Source organism: Meriones unguiculatus, chromosome X (assembly GCF_030254825.1).
Source record: "Meriones unguiculatus strain TT.TT164.6M chromosome X, Bangor_MerUng_6.1, whole genome shotgun sequence".
NCBI classification, from domain to species: Eukaryota; Metazoa; Chordata; class Mammalia; order Rodentia; family Muridae; genus Meriones; species Meriones unguiculatus.
The window spans coordinates 36716739-36740014 of record NC_083369.1 but is presented as its reverse complement, the minus strand read 5'-3'; the positions used below and the strand labels follow the sequence as shown (position 1 = coordinate 36740014).

Below are 23276 nucleotides of genomic sequence, written 5' to 3'. Positions count from 1 at the left end.
AGAGACAGCCTAAGTCCTTGTTCAGTGCATCAGTAAAAGAAGAACGTGAGAAAAAAACATGTGTGTGTATATTTGTATGTATATATATATATACATATATATATATATATATACATGTATAATTTTGTTGTTGCTGTTGTTGTTTTTCGAGACAGGGTTTCTCTGTGTAGCCTTGGCTATCCTGGATTTGCTTTGTAGACCAGGCTGTCCTTGAACTCACAGAATCTGACTGGCTCTACTTCCCCAAGTGCTGGGAGTACAGGCGTGCACCACCAAACCCGGCTGACACGTATAATTTTTAAATACAGAGTCTCACTGTAGAAGGCTGTACCTGAACTCAAGATCCTTCAATACCTCCCTCCCAAGTAGTTCTGGAATTACATCAGTGCTTTGCAAAATGCCCACTCCAATATTTTTCAAATACTGCGTCTTTTAAAAAAGCATAGATGAAATTTTTTGAGATAAATAAAAACATTCAGGGATTTTTGTTACATTTTAAGGTGTGTGTGTGTGGGTGCTGGAGTGCATATGCATGCACATATGTGTTTGTGTGATGTGAAAGCCGAGTTGTGAAGACAACGAGAATAATCCCTACATTGTTGGAAGATGGATTTTCTCCCTCCACCATGTGGTTCAGGGAATAAAATTCAGGTCCTCATGCTTGGTGGTAAGTGCTTTTACCCGCTGAGCCATCTGACAGGTTCTAATTGATTTTTCTTACATCTACTTTTAAAATATATACTTAATTTACTGCATATTATTTAAACGTATATGAACGCTTTGTGAGCATCCTTTTAATGTTTAGAGCCTCTAAATATCTTAATCTAGACCTATTTGAGAATTATTAATCAATGCAACATAATCTTCTGTTCTCACAGTGTATCACGACATGTAATTAGTGTTGTCGGGACAGGCGTGGGAGCGCTGAGGTCATTCTCTTGCAGGAGAAACAGAAAAATCAAATAACAAGGACACAGAATGTGCAACAGAGAAATGAAATGGAGAATAGGTGTGAATGCTGAATAGGAGGTAGTAAACAGAAAAGAGGAGCTACATTGATGAGATCAGGAAGTCGTTAGGCAGAGTGGGTGTTGGGCGGGAGGGTAGGGACCGAGACCCCCTCTGGAGGCGGAAAGAGGCAGGACCACTTCCGGCCAGGGGGCGGGTAACAAGCTCAGACCTGAGGAGAGGCTTGGAGGGACCAGACGTCCTCTCCGCTCACGAGGGCGAGGTGAGCTGAGGTGGCCAGCGTTGCTGAAGACCCTGTGGGGGCTTCAAGGCTGTGGCTTCGGGGTGACTGGCTTCATACAACATTAAGGTTTGAAGAAAACCTGCCGGGATTCAGATTCTAGTGTGGTGATGTGGTGGGTTTAGAGGTGCCTGGACCTAATTCTCACTGGGTAAAGGCATGGGGTGGAAATTTTGGGCTACGGGAAGGTCTGGACTCAGATTGGTGATGGAAAGAAGGGATACAGACCTGGTTGGGATTGTGGAAAGGAAATCTAGAAAACGTTCTGGCTGTAGCAAAAAGGAAGGAGGACCGAGTTCAGGAGGGAGGTAAGAGATCCGGATCAAGCTGAATAAAGGGGGTGGACCCTGTTTGGGCTACGAAAACGATGGATTGGATCGGCACCAAGAAACGAGCGACAGAATCCTCTTTAAACGGTCAAAAGACCAGGTTTGGAAGGGAGAAAGGGCGGGCTAGGATCCGGTTAGCACTGGTTTGACCTGGTAGGGTGAGGGAGCTGGGAATCACGAAGGGTATCCCTGTTGGATTTGGGGGTGGGGTATCCATGTTGCAGAAAGGGCGGGGCCGGGCGCTTGCAGACGTGGACCGAGGTGGGGGGGGGTAGTGTCGGCGGAGGCGACTGCGGCGCGGGGGGAGGGGGCTTGCGGAGAGGTGGGAGGTGCGGAGGATTGCGGAACCACAGCCAGGGTGAGTGGCTGACAGGCGGCGCAGCCACAGAAGAACGGGGGAGGGGGCGGAGGAGGGGGCGGAGGAGGGGCTGCGTTTAGCAGCCCTGCGGAGCCTGAGCCATTCTGAGGGGAAAGGGTGGACTGAGACGTGGTGCAGTTAGAGGAAGCGGGTGGGACCGAGATGTTCTGTAGCTCTGAGAGCTGGGGGCATATGTCTAAATGAGATGGTTAGAGATGGTCCTGTCTTCCAAAGCGCATGCGTACTGAGGGCCTTGAGGACCAGGCGCATTTGGAAAACCTGTTATCGTGTGTGTCTGCGTGTGTGTGTGTGCGCGTGCACGCGCGCGTGTGTGCCTGTGTTCATTCCTGTTCGGTGCGCATGCGCACTGTCAGGTTGCGGTGTGGTAGAGGGTATTAAGGTATAGGTCGTAGAACTGATTTGCCATCTTGGAAGCGAAAGAAGCTGGAGCTCGGAAACCAAAAGCCCTAGGCTTCTAGGTAGGCAAACCCAAAAAGGTTTGGGACCCAAAATTAGGCAAGTTCTTTTATCCTTCAAATTTAGCCAGACTTCTGATGAATCAACACCCCTTATTCTTCTCTAACCCAGGCCTATTCCCTTTAGGCTCAGCTATTAGCCTCTCAGAAAGATGGATAGAAGAAATGACTATGGTTATCGGATGCCCACATTCCAGGTGAGACCTCTCTGCATTCTTACCAGGCTGTTTTGCCCTGAATTTACTTACCACCCTGGGGCCCTAACCTGTCTCAGTGTTCCTTTGCATGGTGTTCCCTCCCCCTTCCCACGGTCCTTTCTCCCCCTTTTCCCCATCCCCTTTCAATCAAACTGCTCGGGAGGAGAGGCCATTGCAGAGAGGGGTGGCTATAGGGATGCCAGTGGCCCACAGATCATAATCCTAAGTATGTAGGGCCCTATGCCTCCCCCTGGGAGCCTAGGGCTTCCTGTCTCTCCAGATGTACAGACTGAGAGCACAGAAAAGGACAGTGTCCTGCTGATGCATACCCTGTTGTCGGCAACCAAGGACCCACCAATTGCCAGCCGGCCTAAGAAAAGCAAGACCAAGAAGACTTCTATTAAGGCTGCTACTAAGACCACACCTACTCCCCCTCCAGTCCCACCTGCCAATGATATTGCTAACAACAAGCCTAAAGTAACTTTGCAGGCTTTAAACCTACCAATGTTCACTCAGATCAGCCAGGCTTCAGCTACTACTGAGGCAGCCAGTAATGAGGCTTCAATTACTGCTCAGACCAAGAAAGCCAAGACAAAGAGAGTGACTCCCAAGGCACCCCCAACTAGCAGTGAGGATGTCAGTACACAGCTGAAGTCACCCATACAGGCCCTAAACCTACCAGTTACCTCACCGATTATCCAGTCTCCAGTTGCCAATGAGTCAGCCAATTCCCTGGCCTTGATAGCTGTCAGCAAACCCAAGAAAGCTTCTAAGGCAAAGAAAGCTGCCAATAAGACTGTACCCAGTGCCACTGAAATCTCACTGCCTTCGACTGCCACCCACACAGCCACTACCCAAGGCCAGGCTGCCAAGGAGACAGGTAGTATTCAGGGCACAGCAGCCACTATCCGAACCAAGAAAACTTCTAAAGCTAAAAGGACAACTGCTAAGACCACAAATACTGACACTGAATATGTAGAGCCCTCAAATGCCATTGAGACATCTAGCAGACAGATTGAGACCTCAGCTGTAGTTCAAAGGCCCAAAAAGCCCAAGGGGAAGAAAGTTGCCAATAAAGGCTCAAATTCTGCTTCTGAGCTCTCTGAGGCTCCACCTGCCATTCAAATGGTAACAAACCATGCCCTATCTGTCACTGTACGGATCAGGAGAGGGTCTAGGGCTCGAAAGGCTGCCACTAAGACTCGAGCAACTGAAAGCCAAGCTCAAATCCCTGACCAAGGAGCTCAGGCCCAGATGGCTACCTCTCAGGCCAGCATAAGTGCCCTTGAGACTCAGGTGGCTGCTGCTGTCCAGGCCTTGGCAGATGACTATCTGGCTCAGTTGAGTTTAGAGCCCACAACCAGAACCCGGGGCAAGAGGAACCGGAAGGTAAGATCCTTATCCTTGGCTTTCTGCTGCTTTCCAATTCCTAGGTTCTTGGTTTGTCCTATAAATATTTACTGGTCATTTCAAGTTCAAGAGAAATCCTGTGTTCATACAGGTTATAAGATATGTTGAGAAGAATGTGTCTTTTAGTAGGTCATAGATTGGTAGGGAAATACATATAAGTCAAGACCAACTTATAACTCATTTTCTATTTACATAATGTTTAACCATGTGACAGGCTTTGTGTTACAGAGTTACCCAGGTTTTATGTGGATTTCTTGAAGAGAACTCTTATTAACTGGGGGCTATAAGCCCCAATTTTAGAGATTTAAAAAAAAAAGGCACAAGATGAACAGATCCATCTAAGGCCTGTAGCTAGTAGAGTATGGGGGTAGCCAAAGAAAAGGGGAAGCCCCCAGGCCATGCATGTCCTTGGTTAGCTTGTGAAATAAACTGTTGCCTAAAAGTCAATGAAAGATAAGCCTAGGAGTTGGGGAAGCCCTTTGTAGGGGAGGGTCTTGGCCCTGTAGACTCTAGGGGGACTTTCAGAAGAGAGAACATTTTCTTTCATTTGCTAACTCCAGACATTTTTTTTCTTTCCATTGATAAAGTCTAAGCATCCCAATGGAGAAGAAAGAACTGGGAGTAATTACAGGAGGATTCCATGGGGCCGGAGGCCTCCACCACCCCGAGATGTGGCCATTTTGCAGGAAAGGGTAAGAATCCAATCTACTTAGGTTGTGTGTTTTTTCTCTTCATTTTCTTCCAAGTGTTCTTCTACTGTATTGATACCTCCTCAACTGTTCCTTTTCTAGGCAAATAAATTGGTGAAATACCTGTTGGTTAAGGACCAGACAAAGATCCCTATCAAGCGCTCAGGTAGCCTTCTTGAGTTCTCTTCTTCATTACTCTTTCCCCATGGCCTGTTTGGGTAACTTTTTACATCCATCATCTCTCATTCCATCTCAGCTGCCACACTCATATTTCAGCATAGCTGCCCTGACCACAAAGGGCTGGTAAAAGACTGCAGTCATCTGGCCTCTGTACAGTTTAGCATCTTCTGTCTCCCCCTTCTTGTAGACATGCTGAAGGATGTCATCCAAGAATATGATGAATATTTCCCAGAGATCATTGAACGAGCAAGCTATGCTCTGGAGAAGGTGAAGGGGCAGACTTGGGGGATGGGTGCATCTACTACATCACCATGATTGTGTAAATGAGCACATGGTGGCCTAGGGAGGGGCAGCCACTGACCACATAGCAAGTCAGTGGTGGAAACACAGCTAGTACTAAAGCTATGCAGGTGAGTCCTGGCTTCTGTCTGCTGCTGGATATACTGTCACATGTATTGCAGATGCTCACTGATCAGAGTTGTGGATGTTTATATTATGTTTAATGTGTCCTTGGTACTGAACTATATGCTTTATGTGCATTTTCTCTCTCACACAAAACCGTTACTTAGGTATACAGTGATCTGCAGAATGTCCAACATGTTAACTGATACCTGATATATTTTGAGAACTCACAGGTTATTCTTTTACTTGGCAGATGTTTCGAGTCAATCTGAAGGAAATTGATAAGCAAAGTAGCCTGTATATTCTTATCAGCACTCAGGAGTCCTCTGCAGGCATACTGGGAACGTAAGCTGGGAATGTGCTAGGGTTGGGAGGGGCTTCTGCTTCCATCTATTCCTTTCTTCATATGCTCTTAAGCAGCTCAGGAAAGAGGGCCTAAAAGGCCCTGTCCCAGCTCCTACACATGGCTGGATGCCTGTGGGCAGTAGTGGGGCCAGATCATGACTGACAGAAGGGTTTCAGAGCCTGGAGTGGGGAATTCCTGCTGTCAGGTTGGCTTTCTCTCCAACAAACTCCCAGGAAATCAGCCTATTGTTACTTGTGTCTTCTACGGAGTGCCTGGCCTGACTGTGGAAGGGCAGCTCTCAAAGGATGGAGGGATTTCTGGTGTGGACCATGATTCTTGAGAGCAGGAGTGTCACTAAGTTTCCATCAAGAACTCTCTCAGGAGCGTTTGGGGCTGTGGGAGAGAAAGAAAAGACTCTGGTTGACTGCATGCCACATGGCCTCGGTTGACAGGCTTTCTTCCATGTTCTCCTAATCTGAGGTAGGGGTAGCATGTGGTTTTCCATCTTACTGAGTGGAGTATCTAGGACCATAGAGTGTGCTGAATTTCTCTGTATCTGAAGAATCTAAGGACATGGTTTATGGACCTAACTTTCTCTGTTCTTTTACTCTCTTAGGACCAAGGACACACCTAAGCTGGGTCTCCTCATGGTGATTCTGAGTGTCATTTTCATGAATGGCAACAAGGCCAGTGAGGGTAAGTGGCTAGGTGTGAAGTTGAATAGGTGCTGTTGTCTGAATTCCAGGTGCTCATTTTCTGTCCTTGTCTCCTTCTCGCTTCCTCTTGCAGCTGTCATCTGGGAGGTGCTGCGCAAGTTGGGGCTGCGCCCTGGGTATGATTGGGCTCTTTCAGCACTTGTTGTCCATGTTGTCTTTTGGCAAGAGAGGATGGTTCCAGGATTGCATCAGCCTGGTGGTCTGGTGGAGCATGTATGGGGAAGGGATGGCGGGTTTCTTATCTGGCTGAATGACAAAATGGTTCTGAACTCTGCTTTCTTTTTCTCCTTTTTGTCTTTTGTCTGTTCTGAGATGAGGTGTAAGGTGGACCTTCAGGCATCCCTGACAAAGTGCCATCAGGCCTCCAATGTTTTCTTCTGATGGCCATATGCTCACTATTCTCACTTCATTGAACTGCTTCATTGGCTATAGAATCTGTTCATGCTGGGAAATACCTCTCCCTTCATCTGGGTAGTTCTGATCTGTATTCACTGATTATTTTTTTCTTTGCTAGAGTAAGACATTCACTTTTTGGAGAAGTGAGGAAACTCATCACTGATGAATTCGTGAAGCAAAAGTAAGTAATGCTCCAGGCTTTGTGTAGCTCTGAAGTACTCTGGGTGTGGTAATCCGGTTCAAAAAAGTGCTTAGTGCCTTTCTTCCAGTCATTATAGACAGAAGGGCACCTTGTGTCCTAGACCTGAGTTCTAAAATTCTTGTGGCCAAGCCCCACTGGAACCCTTGCACTGGGGTGTCCTCAGAGCAGGGTCCCCTAAAATGGTCAATCTATTAATTACACACCAACAGGAATTTGGGGTTAGTTTTCATGGGAGACACAACCTTCTGTGGCATCCTGTTCTGTATAAGTATTGCTAATAACTGCTTTGCATAGAACCATGCATGGGAATGAGTCGGGTCTGGAAAACCTTGAAAAATTTTCTCTAGGTGTTTAGAGGAGTTGTTGTTTCATCTGAGGCCTACTGGTTAAACAATAGTTTTGCTTGTTTAGAAGCAAGTTTCATTTTTTTTTCTCTAAGATATCTGGAATACAAGAGGGTCCCAAACAGCAGACCACCTGAATATGAATTCTTCTGGGGCTTGAGGTCTTACCATGAGACTAGCAAGATGAAAGTCTTGAAATTTGCATGCAAGGTAATGAACTTCCTGAGCTTGGCACGGTAAGGGAATGGGATGCTCCAGGCTGAGGCAGGCTGTGTGCATTGACAGACAGTGTGGGGCAACAAATGGTTTGTGTATAAATATATAAAGCCTCATCAATGTACTAGATACATACTGCAAGATATATATCTTTCATTTTCTAGTTATTTTTTCATGTATTTTATTAGTCAGTTTTAGACTGCAATTATAAAATACTAATAACTGGATGGCTTAAGATTCAGAAATTGATACACTCACCATTCTGGAGATAAAAACCCTACGTTAACATGTAGTACAGTCAGTTTCTGGTGTAGGCTCTCTTTCTGACTTGTAGATGCCAACTTTTTCTGCATCTTGATTTAGCATAGAACAAGCCTGAGTTTATTTTCATGTCTCTTCTTCTAAGGACACTAATCCTATTTGATCAAGGCCTCAAGGCCTCACCCATTTCACTGAAGTTATACCCATAAAAGGCCCTGTCTGTGAATACAGTAATGATTAGTGATTGGGTATTTAACATAAGAATTTTGGAGAAATGTACTCAATCCATAACATAGTCTATTTCCCATATTATAAATGGGAAAATTTGGGCTCAGTGATATAACATAACTTGTCCAAGGACATAACTTGGATACCTAAGTTATCAGACCTGAAGTTTGAAATCCATACTGACCCATTAGAACTCTAAAAATTTATTTCATACATAACTCTAAGGACCATTTTTCTTATAATAATTTCCATTTTAGGTACAGAAGAAAGATCCTAAAGACTGGGCTGCTCAGTACCGAGAGGCAGTGGAGATGGACGTTCAGGCTGCAGCTGTGGCTGTGGCTGAGGCTGAGGCCAGGGCTGAGGCAAGAGCCCAAATGGGGATTGGAGAGGAAGCTGTGGCTGGGCCCTGGAATTGGGATGACATGGATATTGACTGCCTAACAAGGGAAGAGTTGGGTGATGATGCGCAGGCCTGGAGCAGATTTTCCTTTGAAATTGAATCCAGAGCCCAAGAAAATGCCGATCCTGCCACTAATGTCAACTTCAACCAAGGATCTAGTACCAGAAATAACTTCAGTGACAGTGCCAGTATTAGCTTTAATGGTCTAACCAACCCCAGTGGTGGTTTTGGTGGCATACCCAACTCCAATGGTAGCTTTGGTGGTAGAAATGGCATCACCTTTGGTAGTGTACCTAACACCTCAGCCAACTTCAGCAGTGCAGCGAGCATTAGCTTTGGTGACACACCTTACACTAGCAGTAGTTTCAGTGGTGGAGCCAGCATTAGCTTCAGTGGCACACCCAGTACAAGTGCCACTTTCTGTAACACAGCCAGCATTAGCTTTGGTGGTGCATCAAGCACTAGCACGAGTTTCAACAGTGGAACAAGCATTAGCTTTGGTGGTGCAGCCAGCACTAGCACTAGCTTCAGCAGCACAGCCAGCATTAGCTTTGGTGGTGCTCCCAGCACTAGCACTAGCTTCAGCAGCACAGCCAGCATTAGCTTTGGTGGTGCTCCCAGCATCAGCACCAGTTTCAGTGGTGGATCCAGTATTAGCTTTGGTGGTGCTCCCACCACCAGTACCAGTTTCAGTGGTGGAGCCAGTGTTAATTTTGGTGGTGCACCTTGTACCAGTGCCAGTTTCACTGGTGGATCCAGCTGTGGCTTTGGAGGCACACTTAGCAGTACCACAGCTAGCTTTAGTGGTGCACTCAGCACAAGTACCAGCTTTGGCAGTGCACCCACCACAAGCACTGTCTTCAGTGGTGCAGTTAGTACCACCACTGGCTTTGGAGGCACACTTAGCACCAGTGTCTGCTTTGGTAGCTCTCCCTGCTCTGGTGCTGGCTTTGGAGGCACACTCAGTACCAGTATCTGCTTTGGTGGTTTTCCTAGCACCAATACTGGTTTTGGCGGTACACTCAGCACCAGTGTTTCTTTTGGTGCTTCTTCTAGCACCAGTTCTGACTTTGGCGGTACACTAAGCACTAGTGTGAGCTTTGGTGGCTCTTCTCGCACCAGTGTTGGCTTTGGCGGTACACTCAACAGCAGTACCGGCTTTGGTAGTGCCAATAGCACCAGTGCTAGCTTTGGCAGTACACTCAACAGCAGTGCCAGCTTTGGTGGTGCCATAAGTACTGGCTTTGGTGGTGCACTCAATAGCAGTGCCAGCTTTGGTGGTGCCATCAACACCAGCGCCAGCTTCGGTGGTGTACTCAATAGCAGTGCTAGCTTTGGTGGTGCCATTAGCACCAGTTCTGGCTTTGGCAGTTCACTCAGCACCAGTGCCAGCTTTGGTGGTATACTCAACGGCGGTCCTAGCTTTGGTGGTGCCATCAGCACCAGTGCCAGCTTTAGTGGTGCACTCAATGGTAGCGCTGGCTTTGGTGGTGCCATCAGTACCAGTGCCAGCTTTGCTGGTGCACTCAATAACAGCGCCAGCTTTGGTGGTGCCATCAGCACCAGTGCCAGCTTTGCTGGTGCGCTCAATAACAGCGCCAGCTTTGGTGGTGCCATCAGCACCAGTGCCAGCTTTGCTGGTGCACTCAATAACAGCGCCGGCTTTGGCGGTGCCATCAGCACCAGTGCCAGCTTTGCTGGTGCACTCAACAACAGTGCTGGCTTTGGCGGTGCCACCAGCACCAGTGCCAGCTTTGCTGGTGCGCTCAATAACAATGCTAGCTTTGGCGGTGCCATCAGTACCAGTGCCAGCTTTGGTGGTGCGCTCAATAACAGCGCTGGCTTCGGGGGTGCCATCAGCACCAGTGCCAGCTTTGCTGGTGCTCTCAACAACAGCGCTGGCTTTGGCGGTGCCATCAGTACCAGTGCCAGCTTTGGTGGTGCGCTCAGTAACAGTGCTGGCTTTGGTGGTGCCATTAGTACCAGTGCCAGCTTTGGTGGTGTGCTCAGTAACAGTGCTGGCTTTGGTGGCGCTATCAGCACCAGTGCCAGCTTTGGCGGTGCAATAAGCACCAGCCCTGACTTTGGCGGTGCATTCAGTACCAGTGTTGGCTTTGGTGGGACACTTAGTACCACTGACTTTGGTAGTACCCATAGCAACAGCATTAGCTTTGGCAGTGCTCCTACTACCAGCGTCACCTTTGGTAGTTCTCAAAGCACTAACCTCTGTTTTGGTGGAGCACCCAGCACCAGTCTCTGTTTTGGCAGTGCATCTAACACTAACCTATGCTTTGGCGGCTCTTCCAGCACCAACTCCTGCTTTAGTGGTGCTACCAGTGCCAATTACAGTGAGGGGCACAGCACCAGTGCCATTTTCAGTTTTGGGAATGGGCTAAGTACCAGTGCTGGCTTTGGAAATGGGTTGGGCACCAGTGCTGGCTTTGGAAGCAGCCTAGGTACCAACACTGGCTTTGGTGGAAGCTTAGGCCCCAGTGGTAACTTCAATGGTGGCCTGGGTACTAGCACTGGCTTTGGCAGTGGTCTAGGCACCAGCACTGATTTTGGTGGTGGACTAAGTCCTAATGCTGACTTCTGTGGGGGACTGGGTACCAGTGCTGGCTTTGATGGTGGACTAAGCACTAGCACTGATTTTGGTGGTGGACTGGGCACTAGCACTGGCTTTGGTGATGGACTGGGCAGCAGCACTGGCTTTGGTGGTGGACTGGTCACTAGTGATGGCTTTGCTGGTGACCTGGGTACCAACACAGGTTTTGGCGGCACACTCAGCACTGGTGCAGGCTTTAGTGTAAGCCTCAGCACTGGCAATGGCTTTGGCAGTGGGCCTAATCCCAGCTTCGACAGAGGACTGAATACCATCATTGGCTTTGGCAGTGATTCCAACACCAGCAGTGGCTTTACTGGTGAACCCATCACCAGCTCCAGCTTCAGTAATGGACCCAGTTCTATTGTTGGCTTTAGTGGTGGACCAGGCACTGGTGCTGGCTTCTGCAGTGGACCAAGCACTGGTGGCTTTGGTGGTGGACCAAGTTCAGGAGCTGGCTTCGGTGGACCAAGCACTGGAGCTGGCTTCGGAGGACCAAGTACTGCAGCTGGCTTCGGTGGTGGAATGAGCACTAATGCTGGATTCAATGGTGGACCAAGCACCGGTTCTGGCTTTGGTGGTGGAGCCAGTAGCCTTGGTACCTGTGGCTTCTCTTACGGCTAGTGAAGTTTCAGGTAACTGCAATATTCCCTCAGCCAGAATCCATGGGGAGAGCTATAATAGGAGATACTAGAAGAAACCCTAAGATAGGAGGGCCAAATGAGATGAAGACAAGCACTAACGTGTTTCTGGGTATTCTGCTTCATTTTTCAGGTCTGTTCCCCATGTTTACAGATAAAGCTAAATGCAGCAGTACTTCCCATGGAGCCATGTGCAGCTTTGGAATCATTGTCCACACAGCAGTCTAAGCAGCTACTACCCATCAGCTGAATGGAAAAAAAAATTCTGCTGTTCCTGCTTTGTGTTTGCTTCTTGTGGTGTTGTCATATTTTGGTATCAGAGTTACATTAAATTTGCCAAAGCAACGTGATTTTATTCCATCCTTTAATATAGCTACACGCGCTGTTTTCGGTTTGCAGAACAGCTAGAGTTTAACTTGGCTTTTTGGGGACTGTGGGGCTGCTGCTAAAAGTTGGGTATTTCTCTGGGTCAGAGAGCTCTGGGAACATGTGGCAGGCCAAAGAATAATTGATAGCTTGAACAAAGATAAGGAAGGGGGAAGCCTGAGGTACAGTGTAAATAGAGCTATGGATAGAAAATTCACATTAATTTTGGGTAGCTGTTTAAGAATATAGGAATAAGAAGGGACATGGGAGCAAGAGGGATAGGAAAGAAATATAAGTATGGAGTGTAGGGCCAGAGCCAATTGAGAGACTGGGGATTGATATGGAAGAGTTAGGAATTGACTGAGGTAGTATGAAATGGTGGAAAGGGCCAGGGTGCCGGAAAATACAGGGTGAACCTGACTTTGAACAGGATTCAAGGATAGCTGTAAAAGTGGACAAATAGTATCCCAGAAGGAGAAAGACAAACATGGTATATACTCACTTATATAGACCTACAAGATATGAAAAACATAATGAAATCTACACACCTAAAGAAAATAATCAAGAAAGCAGACATGGGCGAAGATGATCAATCCTCATTTAGAAAGACAAATGAGATGTGCATTGAACCTATGACAGGAGTCTACCGCAGAAGGCATCTGAAAGACTACCTAGCAGTGTTTCAAAGCAGATACTAAGACTCATAACCAAACCCTCGGCAGAGTGCAGGGAATCATATGAAAGAAGGGGAGTTAGTAGGATATGGAAAGGATAGGAGCTCTACAAGGACCAAATATATCTAGGCACAGGGTCTTTTCTGAGACTGACACTCAACCAAGGACCATCTATGGATATAACCTAGAACTTCTGCTCGGATGTGGCCTGTGGTGGCTCAGTAACCAAGTAGTTTCCCAAAGTAAGGGGAACAAGGACTATTTCTAACAGTATCTCAAGGGCAGGCTCTTTGACCTCCCCACCCCCCCAGGGGAGGAGCAGTCCTGTTAGACCACAGAGGAGGACTTTACAGTCAGCCCTGAAGATACTTGATAAAACAGGGTCAAATGAAAGGGGAAGAGGTCCTCCCTTATCAGTGGACTTGGAAAGGGGCAGGGAGGAGACCAGGGAGGGAGTGTGGGGTTGGGGAGGGAATGAGGGAGTGGGATACAGCTGGGACACAGAGTTAACAAAATGTAACTAATAAGAAAAATAAAATTAAAAAAAAATAAATAAAATTAAAAAAAAAGTGGACAAATCTGTTTCAAGCAGTGATGTACAACCCTAGTAGGTCCCAGAGGGAAAAAAAGTTCTGGATGATTCAAGACTTGGATCTTCCTAGGTGATTGTGATGAAAGGACTAGGGAAAAAGGCAGCAAGATTGTTAGGTACCTACTATCTGACCTACAATGGTTAGTGTATGGACAGTAGCTGAAGAGATAGGTCCAAGTTGGTTAGGGACAGAAGAATACTGAGAAAGTAATAAAGTAGGAGAAAATGGAGTCCTCAAAAGGAACATAATGATGAACAAGGGCAGGTACCGTTCATTAAGAACAGGGACTGTCTCTAACATGAACTCATGGGCTGGCTCTTTGATTACCTCCACCTGAGAGGGGAGCAGCCTTACCAGTCCACAGAGGAAGAGAAAGAAGCCAGTCCTGATGAGACCTGATAGACTAGGGTCAGATGGAAGGGGAGGAGGATCTTCCCTATCAGTGGACTGGGGGAGGGGCATAGGAGGAGAAGAGGGAGGGAGGGTGGGATTGGGAGGGGATGGGGGAGGTGGCTACAGCCAGGGTACAAAGTGAATAATTAATGAAAATTTAGAAAATTAAAAAAACAACAACAACACATGAATGCCTATGGTGTGGAGATGTGCTGTGCTTCTAAAGTCTTAAGGATGATACAGTTTTATGGACAAGTTAGCCCAGAAAGAGGATGCCACAGATGAAAACAGATAATCACTGAAGTTGAGGAAGACACACTCAATTTGAGGGAGGATGCTGATGGCAACATTAACAGAGGCAATGAGATTACTCAGAATGGTAGCAAGAGTTGGAGGATACTGAAGACCTTGGCCCAACAACTGGATTATTCTCTGAGTATAAAGATGAATACACCTTGACTACCAAAGTATAAAAACAACAGGAAACACAAGGACCTATCTTTTCCATCTTTGAGGGTGCTACCCCAGGATTCTTCCATCTCAGACACCCTCATCCATTCATTCTTCACCAACAGCAGCAGAGTTGGGTTAGAATAGAGATGTTGAGAACAATGGGAAAAGCCTTATAACCCCTTCCTGTCCTATAGGCAGGAAGAAATGTCTTTATTCATCAGAGAATAGTTATTTTAAAAGAACTTTATCAGGTAGGCTCCTTAGTTGTAGCTAGTAATTAAGATCTGTTTGGGAGCTGCTGCGGACTTCTTCCTTGGAGGTAGGATAATCTCAGGCCAAAGCCAGAGTTTGCTTAGGGAGAACAAGAACAGCAGTTCCTACAGGCAGAAGGCAATGATGACAATCTCTTCATTATTTGGAAAAGAATCAGTAATGAGCAGGGACAGTATCCAGGGCTTCCTCGGGTTCACGGGTAATGTCCACATTCTAAGGAGAGAGGCCGGAAAAAGGGTTAGTAGGAAGCATAGAGTCCCAGTCCTTGACCTGCCTCTTGTCCTCGCTGTCAGGCACCCCTCCTTCAGCAAGGCATGGGTCCTGGCCATTTTCTTAGGCATGCCAGGGAATCAGTCCGAGGCCTGTTTGGCAGAGACTGTCAAAGCCCTGAGTCTCTATGGGACTGGACTGTGGTTCTTGCCAATTCTGAGTTCTGGTTAATTTGAAACATCTGGGATGCCTGGGGCTGAAGAAACCTTTTCATGTAGGAGGGTACTTTCAGCATGTATGTTGTTAACAGCCATCTTGGGTATAGAGCACCCCACCTACCTCAGGTTTGTCCCGGTGTGTGTTCACAGCCTCCACATTCAGGTAGATGGACTCTACTCTGCAGCCTCAGGAAAGAATAACTCATATGTCTATAAATGCTCAGGATAAGGCCAGGTCTTCCCTAAGATATATTCCCCTTTCCCATCATCACTGCCCATACCCAGGTCAATAATCTCTAGAACAGTCATACTCAACCTGTGCATCTTGATTCCTTGGTGGCCGGATATCAGATATGCTGCATGTCAGATATTTACATTATGATTCATAACATTAGCAAACTTAGAGTTATGAAGTAGCAACAAAGTAATTTTATGGATGGGAGTCACTACAACATGAGGAGCAGTATTCGGAAGCTTGAGGACCACTGCTCTAGATTATATTCCCTCTGAATACAGGGGAATTCAGATAACCTTTAGCATTTGTGGAAAGATTCCAGGACCAAAAGCCCTGAAGTCACCAGTCACCCTCCCAGCTCTGCTTGTGTATGTGTACTCAGCTTCAGTTGCTTATTTGTACATGAGCAAAGGAATGAGATGATCTCTGTGACCAACCCCACTCTTCTGACCAATCAACAGTGATTGAATCTACGATTGACAGAGTTCTATGGAGCCTCTATACCATGCAAGGTGGAAGAGTCTTGGGCTGTAGTTCTGGATACTCAAACCCAGGCAAGATTTATTGAGAAGACAGTCATAGGCATACCTGAGGTGTGATTACTGGGAAGTTCAACAGGACCAAAGAAGGGCCCAGGGCTGGCAGAGTTGTTCCACTGCTCAATCGTAGCCCCTTCAGTGCCATTCCTGTAAGCTATCCTTCCACAGGTTTTGGTATGCCCTTTTTTCCTGTTCACACCCTGGATTACATTTGATTCTACCCATTCCCTGCTTATGAAGCTTTCGGTGTTAACTAATGCTCCAACAGAATCTAAACTTCCCAGACTGTTCTTTGAATCCTTTCTGCAATATCGCCCCTACCTAGAATTTTCCTGAGGTCTCTTCTGGGGACAACTCTGCCTCAACACAAATAGGACAATGTTCTGTACTCAGTGCCCAGGCAGAGACAGAAGAAGCTAGGCTCCAGATAGGGATGCTGGCCTAGTTTTTCCTTGTTATCCTACTGTCACCAGCCCCACCTTTACCAGGACATCCTGCCAGCCTTCTAAGCAACCTCACCCAACAGCCTTCTAGAGCAAAAGGTAGATGCTGGAGGCAGACCCTTGGCTTCTAGTACCTTTCCATAGATGAGTGTGAGAGTACTTACCATAAGCCACAGGCGTGAGTTTGAGCACTGTGTGCAGAGGGCACTTGAGATAGGGCAGCTCATCTGGAAAGGAAGAAGAAGCAGCCCTGAGAGATGTAGCACTGGGCAGAGGGCCACATATGGTCTGGCTGGGTGCTCCTACTTCTACCTCTATTTCCTTCTTGGGCCCCAGCATGGACTTACTTACACCATATTCTCTATGGTGGGTAGTTGTAAGAGCAAGACCCCTGTGAACAGGGGGAAGACACCTTGGAAAAGGTGGACAGAGTGAGTCCCACAGGAAGGCTAGGTACTCACCAAGGGACCTCAACTCTTGACTTACAGAATCAGAAGGAGATGAAGGCAAGCTTCCCTCTGCCCAGGTGAACTTTCTATACAACCTCTGAGACGTCTACTCCACAAGGATCACATATGGCATTTGCCTACTTTTACAGTCTTCTCCTGAGCTCAGGCAGCAATCTCCCATCCCTGTCCCCTACCCCCATGTCTCTGTCTCTCTCTGTGATTCTTACAACTTGTTTATGGACAAAACCAGATTGTTTAACTGTTTTTTTTTTGTTATTGATGATCATGCAGAAAGTGACTGTGAACATTTATGTACAATTTCCTATCTAGACCAGTGTTTCTACTTATCAGACAGACTGAGAATGGTGATCTGGCTTATTCCACAGATAAGGAAACCGGCTTCAAAGGTAAACATACCATGGCTTGGGAATCTGGGCCTTGGCAGTCTGGGGCCTCAAATTCAGGGTAGTCGGAAGACAAGATGCCTATTCTGCCACTGCAGTCTATAGCTGCCACCATGGAGGAATTCAGAGTCCTGGAGATGCAGCTTTCTAGGCACTTTATCCTGACATGCATCTCACCATTCTCCAGGCTGTAATACATATCCTTACTGTCCTTCTTTAACTGGAACAACATCATTTATAATGATATCTTGTCCTATAGGTTAATTGTAGGTTTTGAAGGCGTGCCAACATCCTCACAACCTCCTGATATAACAGGATGGGGCATTTTCCTGGAAGTTCATTCTGTTCATCCTAACTGTCAATAGTCATAATCAAGCTCTGGACCAATTACTTTTGTGTGTGTTTATGACCACACTGTACCTTCATGATGTTCTGAGTCCTGTCCATTGTTACTTTTCATATGAAGAAACAGATTACAAGAACAGAGGTAACCTATCTAAAGTCTCTGACCCAACTCTTCCATGGTCTCCTCTCTCTGGCCCTCTGTGTAACCATTTTACAGAACAAGATTATATTACGTACAATCTGAAGGTTTCATAGACCTGTGATTCTGTGTGTATATATTGTAATTCATGTAATTTCTCTGGGCTTTCTTTCATCACTCTTTTGAATAATGAAGATAAAACCTTGCTCCCAGGGAGGGCCTGAGCAGCTAGAATGGTCTCTGTGTGAAAGAGAGTAAGAAATGGAGACATAAGCACAGATGTATATAACAAGTTTGAGCCAAGATATCCTTGTTTTAAAGTACTGTGCTTTTAAACACTAAGACATAAACTTCTAATTGCTGATATCAGCATCTCAAATTATATCAGTTCTTCATACAGAGAGAGGAATGTTACCTGAACTTTTGTCCAGAAAGTATGCCAGGAGGCACCGCATGACAGCCTGGTGACAGATCACCAGTACATTTTCTTGTCGTTCTAGCTCCATTATAACTGGCTCAAGACGCTGAACCAGATCTTCATAGGACTAAAGAAAAGAAAAATAATTGGTAACAAGAGAGGATGGTGGTAGTGAAGCATATTTACCCAGAGAAGAAAACTTGGTTTGGGAGCCAGAATTGTTGACCCAACAGTATGACTAGGTAAATCAGTTGTTTCTCAGGGTTTTAGTTTCTCATCTGTTAAACGAACCAATCAATAAGTGTGGGCTAAAAGACAACAGTATACACCCACTATAAAAAAATCTACTTAACTGTACAACTGGCATTTCAAAAATTAAGAAAAGTTTTGAACTGTAGTATTTCAAAATAGAAAAAAAAAAAAAGAGGGAGGAAGGAAAATTAAAAAAAAAAGTGTAGCTACCACAGTTATTTCAGGACATTTGGCATTCTCATTAACCAAGAGTTACACTAGGAGTTCAAGCTCAACATAAATCCATAAATCTGAGACTGTCAGAGGACACATCTTTATACCCTCCATGAAAGTTTAAAAAAAAAAAAAAGGAAAAAGAGAAAGTCCAACCATAGGAAAAAGGGAAACAATGAGAAAATGTATCTTCCTCTCTTTGGTTATGATGGGAAAATATGAAAAGCTTTCTAAAACAATTTATTTCAAAAGGCTGATAGTGTAAAGGACATGTAGAAAGCCTTATATGTGAACCTCAGAATGAGAAAAGAAAGGAAGAGAGAAAGAGAAAGAAAGAGATGTGATAAAGGAGTGGAAGGGCCGAAGAGAGCGGAGGAAAAAGGAAAAAAGAGACTAAAAAATAGAGGAGAGAAGTGGAAGAGTGAGTGGGGAGGAGGACAAAAAAAGGAGAGGAAAGGAAAGAAGAGGGGAGGAGATGGGGAGCGGAAATTAATATTTAGACATAGAAGAGTAAAGCTTAAAGGCAACAAAGATATAAAGACTTTCCACTTAGCCAATGAGCAAAAGAAGCAATGAAATTGAAAAAAATTCTTAGCCACAGTAGAAACAGAGAGACAATGAAAGAAAGTCTTTAAAGGACTGAGAAAACAACAGTCAACTGAGAGATTTATATGCAACCAATTATCAGCAATGACTGAGGACACACCCACAAGATAGTTTTAGATAAAAAAAAGTACTACTGACATATTTTTAGTAGAGTAACGTTTACAACAAGATGGAAAAATGTAACTTGAGATAGAAGCAAAATGATCAAAGGCTCAGGAAACATTTAGTTAAATGACTCATGAAGTAATAGTAACAAGAACTATGACAGTAATAGTTCATTTAGGCATTGAGGTTACATGATTAATATAAAACAACAGGAAGTTAGTGAAGTTTGAAAGATCCTGTATTATTTAGGGGGACAGCAGAGACATTGATTTTAGATCTTGTTATCATATATGTTAAAATACCACATGTGCCTATTCTCGATTTTCCTTTATCTCTCCATAACATTATATTCTATTTCCTTTTTCTTGGAGAGGGGTATAGGAGAGCAGAGTAAAGGTGGCAATATGCAGAGAGATAACTAACACTAAAGGTCTTTGAAAAACTACATGTAAACCTACCACTGTAGAAGCTTCTTAAAATATATACATATATGAAATGAATTTAAATGGAATCACTATATAATAAAGGAGACAATGTCCCAATTAGACATCTTTATGTTACCAAGTAAAACCTCCAGGCCCAAAAATGGGTTACATCTCGTTGAATCATTGGCCAAAGGGGTCCCATGGACCTGCACAAAACATTGCAGACTATTGGTTGTTCCCACAATCTGACAGTAAGGACCTATTGCTGAAGATATAACTTATGTCATCCAACATAAAAAAAGTGGAGCTGGTACACAACTAAACTTTACCCCTACTGACTAGCATCTATGGTGCTGGAAGGTACTCTACCAGAGAAAGGTGACTGCCAATGTCACCCAGCTACAAACCCTGTGACTTACAACAGTGACCTGCCCACAAGATGTAATAGCACAAATGTTAAATCTAATACTATTATTCTGCTAAAGGAGTATGACAATAAAGTGACTTCTATTGACATACTGCTATACCCACCGATCAGTGCCTCACTCAACTTTCATCAGAGAAGCTTCTTCTTAGAGTAATTGAAATTAACACAGAGACCCACAACTGGACAATGTGTGAAGGTGAGAGACTTTGGAACACTTAGTCTTAAGTGGTATGCTTTCATAAAACCCTTCCCTTCAAGGCTCAGGGATCTTACTTTGGAGTGGAAGACTTTAAGAGCCAGGGGTGATGGATGACTCCCGGGAAACAGTGTCTTTCAGACATAACAGGACTGATAGTAAGTAAGAATTCAGAGACACCGACATCATGTACAAGATCTACATAGATTCAAGCCAGACAGGGTCCCACCACAGAGAGAGGGAAGTGGACATGGGATCCTACCCCTAACCAAGAAGCTATTTGCAACCGATGACCACTGGCAAAGGGAAAGTCAGTCTTCTCCAAAGACCTGTCACACTTCAGAGCAGACCCTATACCGAGAGTAGTTGGTCAATACAAGATAAACTCCATGCTTTGGTTTTTGTTTGTTTTGTGTATGAGCCTTTTGCTTTGTTTTGGGATTTCTGTTTCACAGTTTCTTGTTTGTCTTAGTTTTCACTTTTGTGTTTCAGTGTTTTTTTTTTTTAAAGGGACAGTGAGTGGGGAGAATGAATAACAAAATTGGGCAAATAGGAAGGTAGGGATGATCCTGGAGGAGTTGGGGGAAGGTAAAACAATCAAAATATATTGTATGAAAATTTTAATTAAAAGAACAAGAGGAGCAAACAGGGGAGGGGGCACAAGGGTGAGACTGGGAGGAGAGGAGGGAGGGGGCTGGGATCAGACTGTAAAGCAATTAAATAAATTAATTAATTTTAAAAAGAAATATAAAAAGTTTAATGTTCAAGATAATTGTATAACAATACACAACAAATTATTCTGAGTGATTTTAAAGTACAATATGTTGACCTCATACCCTTAGTGGGATATCTTCAAAAACAGAAAGAACCATGATGATTTTTTTTTTAAGTTAAGCGTAACCTCCACAAGAATCTGGAAACAGATTATAACACATATTGATGAAAAACTCACTCCTAAGGAAAGCAAGAGAAAAATAAAGTAAGCATAGAAAGTTCAAGACAATAGAAACAAATGTTAAAAAGTCTGAAATAACAATAAAAAAAATATGTACCAAGCTTAGCATTCAAAAGTCATATTTCAGTTTGGATTAAAAACAACAAAATCCAACTATAAATTGCTTATAAGAGACATAAATCAAACAAAATAACTAAGAAAAGTTGAAAGTGAGCAAATAAAGATGAACTCAGCAAATGTTTAGAAGCCAACATGTAGAGCTAGATTTGTGTTAGTATATATATATATATATATATATTTTAGGCAAACAGCATTAGTAAGAAAAAAGTTTAGTTACTCTTAATGAAACATATATAATTCAGTGAGAAGACAATATTGCTTTTAATTTGTATGCCTCTAATAACATAGCCTAAAATATATATAAAGGAAGTGAGAACAAATTACATTGACTTCATAAAGTTCATTCTGAGGACGAAGATGAAAATATTAAAGTGATTTGTGACTGAATATAATATCTACTGTTTTATCTTCCCAGATGTCCATATTTTTATAAGGGTTTGGATCAGAAATGGAGTATGACTAATAAACACACTAAAATGCAGAACTGGCTAAGTAGAGGCTGGATTGAAAGCAATAAGCTGTCATCTCATATAGAGACAAGAAAATTATATTCTGTTTCATATGGTAGCCAAGAAGTTGATTAAACTAATAGCTTTTGTTCCTTGGAATGATGACACCTGCTGAGAGAGCCCAGAGCTTTAGGCAAGTTGGCAACAAAATCTTACAGAATTAGAGTATATTGAGCTATTTCAAGTTGTCCAGTAAGGAAATGACAAATACAAGGCTTTGGATAAAGTATGTTCCACTAAAAGTACTAGTGCTTATAAGGCAGATACGTAGCTTTTAAAAAGCAGGAGTAGAAGGTCCTAGCACCTATCCCTGAACCTTATGAGCTGAGTTTGCTCGCAGGATTCATATGGAGAAAGGAGAGAACAGAGTTCCATGGGTTGTTCTCTAACCTCCATAAGCCCACAAGCCATGGCATGCATGTTCTCACACACTGAGTGAGTGAATAAATAAATGAATGAATAGATATTTTTTAATAGAAGAGGAACAGCTTGTCTGCAGCTGAGGACCATGTACCTTGACAAATGGCAGCTACTGAAAACATGCTTTGTCTTGTTTCTAAAGTTATTTAGGAAACTGTGGAAATGAGGATACAGGGGAGGAGTTTTAGCAGTTAGGCCACCCCTTCAAACCTTACCTCTCCCTTGGGATAGCGGTAACGATATTTATCCTGGTCCCGTAGTGCAAATTCTTCGGGGTAGTGTTCCTGAATTTCTTCATAGGTCATCTCCTCACAGACACCCTATTAAAAAAGTATTTGAGCTGCATGGTAGCATATGTCTTTAATTCCAGCACTTGGGAAGCAGTGGATCTCTGTGAGTTCAAGGCCAGCCTGCTCTACAAAGCAAGTCCAGGACAGCCAAGGCTACACAGAGAAAACCTGTCTCGAAAACACACACACACAAAAGAACAAAAACAAAAAAGTATTTCTGAACAATATATTTGACAAGGAAAATACACAGCTTTTCATACAGTTTTGGTACCAATGATTATGGAATAGTATAATCCCTATTTTTTTGTGACTGTAGCTCTTGAGTTGTACCTGTTGCCAGGGTGTGTATGTGTTTGTGAGGTATGTGGCTTGTGTGTGTCTGTGAGGATAAATGGATGGGTTGTGTTCAGGTTGAGTATATGATATTTTCCTGTGATTGCCTCAGTAGTTAGTTCTATATGTGTAAATTATATATATATATATATGTATGTATATATATGTTGCTATAAATATAGAGAAATAAGGACTTGGTACTGTGTTTCTAAGTATATGCAGCAAGATTATTATGTGAGACATGTTCAAAGCCTTGAGTTTGTGTGTACATTACATATCTTTTTATGCATATGTAGTGCATTTATATTCTCTGTGTGTATGTACAGGGTGTCTAAGCATCTGAGAATAGGACCACGTGGCTGACTCTGGTGTGTGTGTTATTTATGTGTATTGATGGCATATATCATCAATATATGCCAATGTATACATTCTGCATTATGTTTCTGCTATATATCTGTATTTGTGTGCTCTTTTCTGAGGTCTGTAAATTTTAAAGAAATATGCTTGAAGCCATGGTATTAGTGCTGTACACATGTCAATCGTTTGCTTACCTGTTTCCCTATGAAATGTATATATGGATATGCTGTGCCAATATTTGTTTCTAAATCTGTGTGCATGGTTAGCACGA

The 23276-nt window shown here is 44.2% G+C and overlaps 2 protein-coding genes and 1 non-coding gene across 15 annotated transcripts in view; 2 read left to right on the top strand and 1 right to left on the bottom strand.

The window, feature by feature from the left end:
* Nucleotides 1-645: 645 nt before the first annotated feature.
* Nucleotides 646-11995, top strand: Tro (trophinin). Of its 6 annotated transcripts, none has more exons than XM_060375243.1 (13): nt 646-667; nt 2540-2609; nt 2844-3998; nt 4607-4711; nt 4811-4874; nt 5076-5155; nt 5544-5635; nt 6253-6332; nt 6426-6468; nt 6867-6929; nt 7390-7504; nt 8257-11639; nt 11779-11995. In XM_060375243.1, the coding sequence occupies exons 2-12, from the start codon at nt 2565-2567 to the stop codon at nt 11626-11628; spliced, it is 5214 nt and encodes a 1737-aa protein (XP_060231226.1). In that variant the 5' UTR covers nt 646-667; nt 2540-2564; the 3' UTR covers nt 11629-11639; nt 11779-11995. The 6 variants fall into 6 exon arrangements, with proteins under 6 accessions (XP_060231226.1, XP_060231220.1, XP_060231221.1 ...); XM_060375237.1 differs by lacking the exon at nt 646-667 and adding an exon at nt 1098-1231; XM_060375238.1 differs by lacking the exon at nt 646-667 and adding an exon at nt 1172-1318.
* On the top strand, nt 7101-7233 carry LOC132650276 (small nucleolar RNA SNORA11). The gene has a single exon (XR_009588646.1). It is a non-coding gene; the product is annotated as a small nucleolar RNA SNORA11 (small nucleolar RNA).
* Nucleotides 11993-23276, bottom strand: part of Pfkfb1 (6-phosphofructo-2-kinase/fructose-2,6-biphosphatase 1) — a 59202-nt gene continuing 47918 nt past the window's right edge. For 4 of the 8 annotated variants that reach the window (XM_060375245.1, XM_060375247.1, XM_060375244.1 and 1 more), the window contains 5 exons: nt 22241-22345; nt 17795-17924; nt 16207-16269; nt 14947-15011; nt 11993-14610 (listed from right to left, as the gene is read on the bottom strand). In XM_060375245.1, the coding sequence (XP_060231228.1) occupies nt 14551-14610; nt 14947-15011; nt 16207-16269; nt 17795-17924; nt 22241-22345 (423 nt within the window). In that variant the 3' untranslated portion in view covers nt 11993-14550. Of the gene's footprint in view, nt 14611-14946; nt 15012-16206; nt 16270-17477; nt 17620-17794; nt 17925-20866; nt 20976-22240; nt 22346-23276 lie in introns of those variants that run through there. The other 4 variants (XR_009588462.1, XR_009588461.1, XM_060375246.1 and 1 more) reach the window with 4 other exon arrangements.